The following is a 12694-nucleotide window of genomic DNA, read 5'->3' on the forward strand; positions in this document are numbered from 1 at the left end:
TCCCCGGGTAGCTACAACGAGATGTAATCGAAGCACTTTTGTTAAAGCTGATGATGTAACAGGGAAACGCTGGTGTGATGGATTGAACACTCTCCTGTATTAACAAATACATTTTTTCCTTGTTACAGTAAACACCAGGAATTAAGTGAAAATGACAGTAAGACAAAAGAAAAGCAAAAACAATTTCTCCAAGTTATACCTTAACTCTTACCTGTATCTCTGTGTGGGGAAAGAACAAGTTTTATCCAGAGGATTTCTTCTCTTGGACCCCAACACAAAAGTGAGCCGTCTCTTTTTCCTAGCCATACGTTATGAAATCACATGACTGTGAAAATTAACATCGGTCACAAACCTCACATGACGAGCCCACGGTTGACAGGTGGAAAATTATGATCCAATATCCAATTCAGGGCCCATAGCTTATAAAGAGAGGATTTTATTTTTGAAAATCTAGCTTTATAACCTCACCTTCTCTCTCTCTCTCTCACACACACACACACACACACACACACACACACACACACACACACACACACACACACACACACACAGAAAAATACATTCCTGACAATGAAGTGAATAGCACTTTGTGTGATCTTAAAACGAGCAATTCAGTGAAAACAGGAATGACTACATGACCTTGACTCAATTTTATAGTCATCCAGCAATACCCCGTCGCAGTTTATCCTCACTGCGCCAAAGTGTGAACAAACTCGCCAAACATGTTACAGCACTTTAAATCCATTCATTCCTTTATTATCTGCTCAGTTAATGTGTACAAATTCAAATTTCACATTACATAGCAATGTTCGAAGTATTTTTCCTTTGGCTCTGTACAAGGTTCCTGTTTCTAGCCTTTCTACTCACCAAAGCTGTATTAAGGACACTTAGCTAGCGGTCTCATAACATTTCTGTGATATCACAAATATCACGGTGATTACGCTTGATCAGTACCCCTCCCCCCATTTTTAATTTACTTTGATTTAAGGAGAAAAAGACAAACACGGGATGATGGGGACCGATTTCTGCTTGGAAGTGAGGTTTTACTGTATGCTAACATTTAGCATATTAGCATAAGATTGAGTGCACGTTTGCGGCAGCTCGCTGATTTTAGCTTACATTAAAGCCGCTCATTCAACAAGTGGAACAACAGGCTGAATTTAAAGATGGGATGGAAATGGAAACGAAGGGACAATAAGATGATAACGGTTAAGTCAATGAAGCTCTTTCGCATTATCGACATGTAATCGTCAATATCAACCGTGTTCTTGATTTGTGACTTCGCTAAAAGGTCTTTTTCAAACTGAGTTTAACATGCTTACATGATAATAATTCACAGCTAGGGACATAAGGAAGTATTTCTATAAGATTTTTTTTTAAATAATTGTACTGAATGAACTTAATCAGCTTAGTTCCTGGATCAAAAGGTCTCACACATGAATCAGGCAAATGGAGAGAGAAAAAAAAGGGAAACAAACATCAATACATAGTACACATCAAACAACAATAAGTCCTGAATTGCAGAAATACGCTGCATATCCTGACAAAATTACCACCCAACAGTAAAGTGTAAGTAGTGTATGAAGATGCACTGGGGGAAAAAGACACTACTAGTAACCCCATGTTATCGTAGTCTGTCTGGCCCTGTCCTGGCCTTTGTGAAGTGGATTGAAACATGGGCATGGGTGCCTCAGATTCCCACCAGACGGAGGAGAACCCCGACCTCCGGGGTCAGTCTGTGTGTGCTCCATCCAGGAAAGAGGAGGGCCAAAGGAGCAAAGCGTGGAGCTCAGTGTCCCTGCATGTCCCCGGTGCCCTGCGCTTGTGCTATGGTGCTGCTGAGGTACTGCCAGCTGAGCGCCGCCACCAGCATGGCAGCGGAAAGGTACATAGGGGAGAGGTGGTGGGTCCTGGACGGCAAGATTGACTGTGACAGAGAGGACTTCTCTCTGATGAGCGCCAGGATGTGCAGGGTCTTCTCCCGTGACGGGTCTGTCAGGGAGACCTTCTGTAATATCTATGCAGAGAGAGAGAGAGAGAGAGAGAGGGAGATTTTAAAGGCAAACTGATTATGTGCAATTGAGACAGAATAAAAAAACGGAAAGGCATGCACATTTATTTGGACACACAAAACTGATGCAGTCATAAACAGCAACACACACACACACACACACACACACACTCTCTCTCTCTTACCTCCTGGCTATACTGGCCGATGATGCTCTGCACCGCTGTCATGTTGGTGGCTTCCATCATGAGGGTAACAGCCTGCCCCTTTCTGATCTTCACGACTCCCTGGAACACCATTGGGTTGTTGTAACATGTTGACAAGGTAGCCATTGCCATCACCTGGACAGTGGGGGAACCACACATCATCAGGTCACCGATGAAATGGAACAAAGGTTAAAATCAACAAAGCCAAAACACCTGTCTATTATAACACAGATGTTAATAAAACTGAATAGCACATTTAGCTGGAACACTTCACAAAACCAAAAAATATCATCCATTCATAATTTAACACTAGAACAACTGGGAATTCACAACCGCCCACGGTTCTTAAACTCTATATTCTGTCAAGATAAATACCCAATTGAGATATTAATGCATTTCATATGTTAGTATGTCTGTTAGGAAACGACTGACACCAAAATTAACATTTTAACTGTAATACTATTTTTAAACAACTTAAACTTCAGAGAGACATGGTTGAACTTGAATAGAAAAATTGAAAAAGTGAAAATATTACCTGAAAAACAAAATGGAAAACACATATTGCTAATCTAACAAACATAACGAGGCCTATAAAACGTGAAATGTAAAAACAAAGAACTGAAAATAAATATTGAAACAGTCCCAAACAATGACTGGAACTTAAAAACTACTAGAACGACCATGGGTCGTCAAAATGGCCGCCCACAGCGTTTAAACGACTGACACCAAAATTAACATTTTAACAACTTTAATACTATTTTTCAAACAATTTAAAATGGCCGCTGTCCAACGCCTGTAAATATTGCAACGTGTCGGTGGTAGTCACGGCGCATCTGTAACGGCGCCTGTAACCAGACATGTTGGCAATAATCAAAAAATCAAGTTTAGACTATTACTCTGCACTGGGGAATGCTAGTGTGTTTCTAGGACAGAGCAATGAACGTTGTAAAGGAAATGACGCGAACAACACACGTAAACAGTGACATGACGTGCATGATGACGCAAATTACACGCGGTCATTTTGACTGCTCGTGGTCGTTTCAGGTGGATCTTATGATAACTTTTTTTTGTGCAATTGATCTAAAACTCATTTTAATGCAAATATATGCAATTTTAGGAGCATTCAGGGAGTGGCAGGCCTGTATGTTTTTTATTTTCACAAAATTATTAAACTTTGAAAATCCAAAATGTTCAAAATGACCACCTTGGTCGTTCAAGCTGAATCTGCAAGTCAAGCATCTCAATCCTGTCAGAACGTTAATGTGTGTGTGTGGGGGGGGGGGGGGGGGAAATAGAGCCTGTAAGAACATAAATTGTTGTCAGACGACTAAAACAATGTCATACAAGTTAACAATTGGCCTCTTGAAACAGGAAAATTGGGGAAATCTGAGTCTGAAGAAGCCATAGAAATAATAATAATAATGAGTTGAAATGAATAAAAACCAGTGCCTGTGTACGGGGTTTTGCTAGTTCATGGGATGGTTGACATTATATCGCAGGGTGAGTGACTTATCATTCTGTACCTGTAGTTAGTCACAGGGGTCACCTGTAACTTAGTCAATATTTGCACATGACAGGTTACTTATGATTCCCTATACCTGTGGAATGGCACAAAAATTGAAGACACTCTGGTTTCGCAGGCGAGCCAGGTAGGCGATAACGTCCGGTACGTGTCGCAGAGCATCAGTTACCAGTAGGTTGAGACAAGACAGGGCTGATTCCAACTTCTCCGGCTGGGCAAAGTCCTCTAAATGACCCGCAAACCGACTCCATGCCTACAGAAGGACACAGAGGTCATACAATTTATACACAAATTGACATAAAACCAAGCAGACCCTTTTTTTTCCATCTGTGCATCAGACACCACAAGAAATACATCCTGGATTAATATTTCCATTCATGCCCCTTTTCTTATTTCTGTTTCCCTTACACCTACATGTCCATATGCACACTGCTTCCCCACATGCATGAATGAAATGATGGGCAGAAATTACACACACCCTTCGCACGCACGCACGCACGCATGCGCGCACACACACACACACACACACACACACACACACACACATACTAAGAACTCATGGTGCAAATATAACCATATCAATAATACAACTGAATCTTTTTTTTATGGCACTACGTTTTAAGTAGTCAAAAGAATGTGATTTTCCTTGAGTTCACGTGCTGTTTTCTTTTACTATCCTGCTCCATAGTTGAGGCCACAAGTGACCACAGGCAAGTCAATGCACCCATATCAGGACAAAAGAATGTGTTCCTGAACCTGCCTCTTGTGGCCAGAAGGCACGTCCCTCTTGCGTGTCCTCCAAGTAGTCACGGATGATGTTGGTTTTCTGGAGGAAAAGGCCCATGGAGTTGGCTAGCTCGGTGTCCCACCCCACCTCGGGATCCTCCAACTGGGACGCTGAGAAGAGCTGAGACAGGCCTATTCCCACCAGGCCTGCCACATAGTGGCAGTACTGCACAGAAGAAAACCCAAACCACTTTGAATCAATGTACACACTAGATGGCATGACTGATAATGTTAGCATCTGACTGGTTGTTTGTAGAGGCCATACAGGGCTGTAACAGGGGTTTGAACATGTTGCTCGGTTTAGACTTGTTACGTTTTTATGCACCACTGAGAGACATATCTTGTAAAGTAGCGGTTTTCAATCCAACTCGGAGAACATGAGTGCTACTGGTTTTCTACTCTGCCACGTATTTCATGATGTTCACCTGTTGTGTCAGGTATTCCAGCCAATCCAGGCCTAAATGGAGATTGTTTTGACATTTTTCTGACAGCAAGATGGCACGGCAGGTGGCAGCATCGGTTCTGTGCACGCTAGTATTTTTTCTGTTTTTGTTTATTTGCTAAGTTTCCAGCTTTCACTCTTTGATCACATTCAGCAGGGAAGACATTTTAAACCTCTGACTATGCACTGGTCAAGCTTTCTAAACATTTTTCATTGAACTGGAAAGTTTTACCGAGCTTTCAGTTGGAGGAGCAGCAGCTCTGTATGGGCTTTGCCGGAGCTGCTGTATGGGCTTTGCCGGAGCACCACAGGGGAAAGCGAGCTGGAGCGCTCGTTAAACTGCGGCAGCGGTGACTTCCAACTACACTCCTGGCAATCCACCAGGAGAATGTCCACTCTCTGGCCAACAAGATGGACGAACTGCTGCTCCTCAACAGAACAAATGCAGCTTTTTCCAGATCTGCCGCCCTGTGTCTCACTGAAACCTGGCTTGGTGAGCATATACCAGACAGCTCACTCCATTTGCCACACCTCCAACTTCTCCGAGCGGACCGTGAAATGGAGCTAACGGGGGGAAAAATGGGGAGGCGGAATCTGCTTCTATATAAACGAAGGTTGGTGTACAGATGTCACAGTGTTGCACAAATCATGCAGCCCATTTTCATTAATGGTAAACCATTTTATTCACTGTGGGAGTTTTCATCATTTATTCTGGCTGGCTGGTGTCTATATTCCACCCCAGGCCTGTGTTACAGAGGCATTAAAACACCAGGCTGACCAGATAATAAACATGGAGCACAAATATCCAGACTCCCTTCTTGTTATCCTTGGAGATTTTAACAGAGCAAACCTCAGCCACAAACTGCCCAAATACAGACAGCATGTCTGTATGTCTAAATGTCCCACCAGGGATAAAAACACATACATTGCTGGGTGGGACGGGTTGGCAGAGTGGTTAGCGCTGTCGCCTCACAGCAAGAAGGTCCTGGATTCAAACCCCGGGGTTGTCCAACCTTGGGGGTCATCCCAGGTCGTCCTCTGTGTGGAGTTTGCTTGTTCTCCCCGTGTCTGCAGTGGGTTTTCTCTGGGTGCTACGGTTTCCCCCACCGTCGAAAACACATGCATGTTAAGAGTTAATACTCCTGTCTGTGCCCCTGACTGAGGCATGGCAAGACGAACTGGAGTTGGTCCCTGGGCGCTGCAGCTGCCCTCTGCTCCTAGCTACACAGCTAGGATGGGTTAAATGCAGAGAAAGAATTTCCCTACGGGGATCAATAAAGTAGTAAAAAAAAATTGCTACACAGTATTAAAGGATGCCCATCGCTCTGTCCCCTGTGCAGCCCTGGGCCTCTCTGATCAATGTCTGGTTCATCTTGTCCCAACCACGAACAGGAACTAAAAATCTGCAAAAACTGGTTAAAACTGTGAGGAAATGGACCATGAGTCAAAACTGGAGCTCCAGGCCTGCCTTGACTCCACCGATTGGAGTGTTTTTGAGGCTGCATCTACAGACCTGGACGAACTTACTGATACGGTGACATCTTACATAAGGCTTTTGTGAGGACATGTGTGTGTGTGTGTGTGTGTGTGTCCACCAAAACATTCTGCCCCTTCAATAACAATAAGCCCTGGTTCTCAGGCAGCTTCATCAGGCCAAGGAAGAGGCCTACAGGAGTAGAGATAGGATCCTGTACAATCAAGCCAGAAACACACTGATGAAGGAGATCAGAGTAGCCAAAAGGGGCTAGACTGAAAAGCTGAAAAACAGGTTTTCAGATAACGATCCTGCATCTGTGTGGAGAGGCCTGCAGGACATCACCAACTACAGGAGACCACCCCCCCCACACTGCAGAGAACCATCAACTGGCTGACCTGAGCCTGTTTTACTGCAGGTTTGATCAGCCCACTGTCACACCCCTCACCCTCTCTGGCCACGTCACACAACCAACTGCACCCCCCTGCAAGCCCCTCACCCCTTCCCACTGCCCCCCCCCCACCTGCACTCAGGATCCGTGAAGAGGATGTGTGTCAGCTCTTCCAGAGAAAGAAGATCAGGAAGGCACCAGGCCCAGATGGCGTGCCCCCCCCCCTTCCTGAAAGTCTGTGCTGACCAGCTGACACCCCTCTTCACACTGATGTTCAACAGATCACCGGAGCTGTGTGAAGTCCCCTCCTGCTTCAAGAGTTCCACTATCATCCCAGCCCCCAAGAAACCCAGTATCACAGGATTAAATGACTACAGGCCTGCCGCCCTGATGTCTGTGGTCATGAAATCCTTTGACACTAGTGTTGGCCCACCGGAAGGAAATCACAGGCGCCCTACTGGATCCCCTGCAGTTTACCTACTAGGTAAACAGGTCAGTAGATGACACAGTCATAGGACTGCACTCCATCTTCCAACACCTCGACCCCCCCAGGGACATATGCAAAGATCCTGTTTGTCGACTTCAGCTCAGCGTTCAACGCCATTATCCCTGACAGCCTTCACTCCAAACTCACCCAGCTCACTGTGCCTGCCCCCATCTGCTAGTGGATTAAAAACTTCCTGACAGACAGGAGACAGCAGGTGAGGCTGGGGAAAATCATATCCAGCATCCAGACAAACAACACTGGCGCTCCCCCAGGAATGTGTGCTCTCCCCAAGTACGTGTAGGCCTACACATATTTGGCCAAATAAAACTGATTCTGATATGGAACGGGTAAATGTAATTTTCTACCAGGAAGAATAAAAAAAAAAACAACAGCACTGGGGGTCCCCGAGGACCAAAATGAGAATCACTTCTTAGAACACCGGCTTTCCCGCCAGAGATCATGGGTTCAAACCCCGGTTGGGGCCGCGAGTCTGTGGCTTAGACTCCAAATGTTATACAAGCTGACTACGTCTCAGATGTATGTCGCTTTGGATAAATGTGTTTGCTAAATGAAATTGGAAATTGTAATTGTGTAAATGGTGAAAGACTTAAAATGATGTCACGTAAACATCTGGCTTGTGTTATGATTGAAGGTACATTATTATGACAAGGATAAAGGATACTCTATGTCCATCACGCTTCCTAATGTTCTTACTGCAAACACTGATCAAGCTACAGAGAGACTCACCTGGTCCCAGTCTTTCATGGATCCCACTTTTTTCTCCAGAAATTCAGCCATCCCCACCCCCATGCGGTGGCAAATAGTTGAAATGACATCCCTGTATTCCTGACCCAGGTTTCTGAATTCCAAGGAAATCTAGACCAAAACAAGGAACAAATTAAGAACACAGATTCAGCATATATTAAGCCTCTAATTTAGTGGCGTGGTAAATTACCTTTTTTGAGCAAAATTAAGTGTCAAGAGCTTCACTCTTGTTAGTCACACGGTCATTTTTAAGCCAGCTACCTTGTAAATGAATTTCACCACTGTAGGTAACCGTCAGTGTCACCTTAAGTGCTACTTTAATTTGTTTTTCCTATTCGGTGGTGGGGAAGTCACCGACTCAACTGCCACTGGCAACTCTGAATCGTTTTGAATCATTAGGCTTTATAGAGGTCAAAAACAACCTGCAGCTAACTACTAGCGTATGCATCGATAACTTAAGACTAAAGTGATCTTCAGGGTTGCAACTTTATATAGTCAAGCCAAAAAAAAGTCTCCGCTCACCGTGGGGAAGTCCTCCAGGACCCGTCGGTCTTTCTCCTGGCTCTCGGTGAAGCGCCACTCAGCCTGGTACAGGTAGGTGTGGAAGTCATTCAGCATGGGCACCTTCTTCTCCAGCGGGATGCTCATGTCATCCTCCACGGTGTCCAGCGCCCGCAGCACCAGATAGAAGATGCAAACTGCATGTCTGGATGAAACCGCGATGGGTCGAGATTTTAGGAACCTAAGAATTGGCTTTCTTTACACTTCTGTCGTGGTGCTGTTAACTCCACTGGACCCCCCACTGAACTTGGGAGTGATTTGACATTTCTGACGTCAGATAGTGAAATTATTGATTGAAAATAAAACTGGAAAATTATGTAACTTTGCAATGCATGCGTTTGTCTTGTTCTTAAATCCAAGCAGTCTACTTTGTGCCTTATCGTACACATGTCGTGAAACAATACACAATGTAAACAAAGTCAGACATGCTTATGGTTAGAAGTAAATAAAGCTGCTTAGTCATTTACAAACAACAACATGCATATCAAGCACAGCATGTAAGGCCAGTCTGTCTAGTCACGACATGTGTTTTAAAATCAACAGCTCCGCTGTTTATTCAGTAAACTGAACAGCAGGCTCGGAATAGTTGCACAACTGCACCAGATGTCATATGCTGTAATATTTCTGGCCTGATTTAGTCATCGGAAAATGCATGACCGTCTTTTATAATATGGACACAAAGACCCAGTCTGTGTTTGAGTTGCAGCCCAAAATCAAGTCAAATAACTAAATAGGCTCTGGGCAATGAAAGGCAAATCAAAGCCATTTCAGTCTCACGGCAGTGTGGAGATGAACTTCAGGCTTGACCGTCAAATCCCTGGAGTGGGAGAAGTGCGAAGTGTCACGCTCTTCTTCTCCGGTGCGACCCATTTGTTTACAACAACACAAAAACGCCCACCCCCGCGAACACGCCCCTAACCCGCGAGACGTGCAGCGTGCTTACCGTAACTCTCCGTCCAGCGCCTGAATAACCGCTGCGAAACTTCGGCTGGTTTGGTTTAAATACACGTAGCACGTCCGCAAACTCTCCGTCATGGACTCCTGGCAAGAAAAGCAGAGAAACACGGGGCGTCTGTGAGCGGCTCTGAGCGCACCGGGGCGCACGGCCCAGCAGCCCTCCGCCGCGCCACGCTCTCCTGGCCTGCAGCCTCCGAGGACCCGCGGCCACGGAGCGGGTCCGAAGCTCCGCGGGGAGACCAGCAGGGACCGTTTAAATATCGACAGAGACGCTGGACACTTGCAGCAAACTCCTGCCATATGCACAGGCCCGACGCACGGCTCGGCTATGAAGTAACGCGAATCATCCCAAAGGCAGAAGGGGCTCGGTTCAGCAGAGGGCAAGCGAGTCGAGGGAGGTGAACAGGTTTTGGAATTGGAAGTGACGTTGAAGTGAGCGTACTTGTGCCTCAGTAGCCCAAGTCGGACCCCTCCCACCCCTACCCGAGTAGGCACGCGTTTCCTAACCCAGTACTTAACTTCTCGATATGAAATGTATCAAGCTCAAAGCAATCTGGATTTCTACACGCCTTGAGTGTTGATATAAACACTCCCCCAAGACTACCACCATTCTGTGCGAAACATAAATAAATAAATTCTTGATTTCAAAATCTAGCGGTTTAAATAACTGAGTAATTAAATTGGAAAACCGACTTGTGAAACTGGTAAACTGACTCAATATACCGTTAATTTCCTTAAGGCTTTCATAATTGCAGAGAAAAATACAGGAACGCGAACCGAAATTGACCGCTCTGTTGGCTAAACATGCACACACTGACATACATATACTGACATCTAGTGGAAGGCAGTAGGAAGGACGGGCTTTGGTTTAAGGTTGCGTTGTAATCGAGCCACACGTCCTGCAGCTGTTGCGTCTCATGCTAAGCAAGTGACTGTGTGATCCACAAAAGAACAGTCTTTTCATTACTGGCAACTGCTGAAGCCAAGTTTACACCATGGATTCGTGACGAGACAAAACCGTTTTAGAAAGTTGCAGAGAAAAGTTGCAGCGTGTTACATCGTCTCAGCTGGAATCCCGCCTGCCGATGGCGTCGCCTGCGACTCAGCCTGTCGAGTCACCAGTGTCAGACTGACGCCATCTGTGTGAACAGGGAACGACAATCCCTGAACCGGGGGTGGGGGGCTAAGAGTACACCTGTCGCCATTTTACAATGCTGTGATTGCAAACATTCCAAAATCCTCTGTGAATAGTACACATGGCCGTTGAAACTCTAGTTAATGGTCACGCCCATATTTGCATATCTGATCGCTGGTTTCGGTCGTCATGCAGCTGTATTGTTTATAAGGGGGGGGGTGCCTGCAGTTAGTTTAGACTGACGAGGTCATTTAGATTAGCAATGAAACGTATGTGTCAATAAACGTTGTATCCAGATGATCTGGTTCAACTTTCTTTGATCGCCAGTGGCTGGCTTTGGAACGTAAGGTACGTCATCTGTTTCAACAGCCAGTCAGCTCGTAGCGGAGTCAGCTGGTCAAGTCAAGTTACAAATTGTGAACTGGTCGAAAAGGTCAAAATTTTGTTCTTTTTTAATGTTTTTGCCCTTTCATCAATACCAGAAACGCAACTGTAGCAAGTAACTCATTATCACTCTCCTCATTCATACATTACAAGTATCCAGCTAAAGCCTGAAAAGCCGGCAGTTAGAACGGAAATACAGAGTGGCTGCTATGGAAACGATACACCGTCTCGTCTTGTCTCACTGGTGTAAACTGGCAGATTTTAAGAATGTTTCCAACTGCATTCTTTTGCAAGTAGTTGCAAGTTCCAATTCGTCCCTTCACGAATCTGTGATGTGAACTCGGCATAATAATAATAAATGCGAACGCGCAACAAAATGTGTCACAGTAGATGACGTATTCAGGCCCGTGCGCGAGGTGTTTTCTTTGACCACACCGAACGGAAAAACCTAATTAACATACTGTTAATTCCACCCTGTCTCCCAGGTCAAATATAGTGGGAGATTGTGGCTTAGCCGTCAAACATGCGCAAACCTTCTCCTCGCCGGTGAACCCTCAAAGCTCATTATGTAACGCAAATCCCAGCTACCAAGTCAATGGTTATCCCTGTCACATCTAAACAGTAATGACTGCAAGCCAACATGCGAGTGACAGGACTTCTTCTTCTGTCGCCTTTGATGTGTATCTATATACAGCTGACGTTATTCCGCTGATGAGGTCATATAGAAAGGGTATAAAACGAGGCAATACATGTTATGGATTCACACATTACTGTAAGGCAACAATTAACATACACTATGCATATATTTTTTCCGATTAATTTTTCAATTCATATCTTACGAAGAATTGTCTTGTAATACTTGAAAATAGTGTTGCTTCAGGCGCAGGTGCACGATATGCTGATGCGGTGACACGATTCGCTGATCAAAGATGCAAACGTGCAAATGAGCGCGTTCTAAAATCTGATTTTAATCTACGCAATGGTATTGCAAGCTCGTAGCCCATTTCTCAGTAAAAAAAAATCTTTATAATGAGAAGACACAGCGTACTCACATAGTCCAATTTGGGCATGACAGCTCGACAGCCCCCCATTTTAAACTTCAACAGATTGAATATTTCCTCTGGATGACCTAATGATTTTAAGAAATCCATGATGCCTCCTTTTGCACACACAGATGTTGCGGTTGCTTGTTTCGTATCCTTTACAACGACCGGGTAGGCGTAAAGCCAGACAGTATCAGCATCTTTAGTAGCGGGGCGAAATGTCGAACAGCAGGCAGAGCCACATCCAGAGGAGGAGGAAAAGAAAGAAAAAAACCCCACAAACGTCGCCAGATCGCCTGGCGCTTGTGATTGGCCACTGAATCATAGGCTCAGCAACCAGTGTTCAATCAATGGCTAGAACGTCTGGTGTGATGCCCCGCCTACTCTGACGTCTAGTGAGTTGAGCCATCTGATTGGCTTGTTATTTACTAACGCTATTCAAGGCGGTACTACAAGACAAACCTATTCAGTGAACTTGCAATTACATTGTAACGACTGGTATCATACTATATGGTATAGCGATTGTGCGCGAC

General features: G+C 45.0%; 1 protein-coding gene across 3 annotated transcripts; it reads right to left on the reverse strand.

Annotated features, from left to right (window-relative positions):
* Window positions 1-735: 735 nt before the first annotated feature.
* Window positions 736-12394, reverse strand: fdft1 (farnesyl-diphosphate farnesyltransferase 1). Of its 3 annotated transcripts, XM_056294087.1 has the most exons (8): window positions 12171-12394; window positions 9586-9683; window positions 8604-8787; window positions 8064-8192; window positions 4497-4688; window positions 3813-3989; window positions 2197-2349; window positions 736-2017 (listed from the first exon to the last, which is right to left on the reverse strand). In XM_056294087.1, exons 1-8 carry the CDS (start codon window positions 12267-12269, stop codon window positions 1790-1792), a joined length of 1260 nt encoding a protein of 419 aa, XP_056150062.1. In that variant the 5' UTR covers window positions 12270-12394; the 3' UTR covers window positions 736-1789. The 3 variants fall into 3 exon arrangements, with proteins under 3 accessions (XP_056150062.1, XP_056150063.1, XP_056150061.1); XM_056294088.1 differs by lacking the exon at window positions 9586-9683 and having other exon boundaries at window positions 12171-12294; XM_056294086.1 differs by lacking the exon at window positions 12171-12394 and having other exon boundaries at window positions 9586-9979.
* Between the last annotated feature and the right edge of the window lie 300 nt (window positions 12395-12694).

This window comes from Lampris incognitus, chromosome 15, assembly GCF_029633865.1.
Source record: "Lampris incognitus isolate fLamInc1 chromosome 15, fLamInc1.hap2, whole genome shotgun sequence".
NCBI lineage: Eukaryota > Metazoa > Chordata > Actinopteri > Lampriformes > Lampridae > Lampris > Lampris incognitus.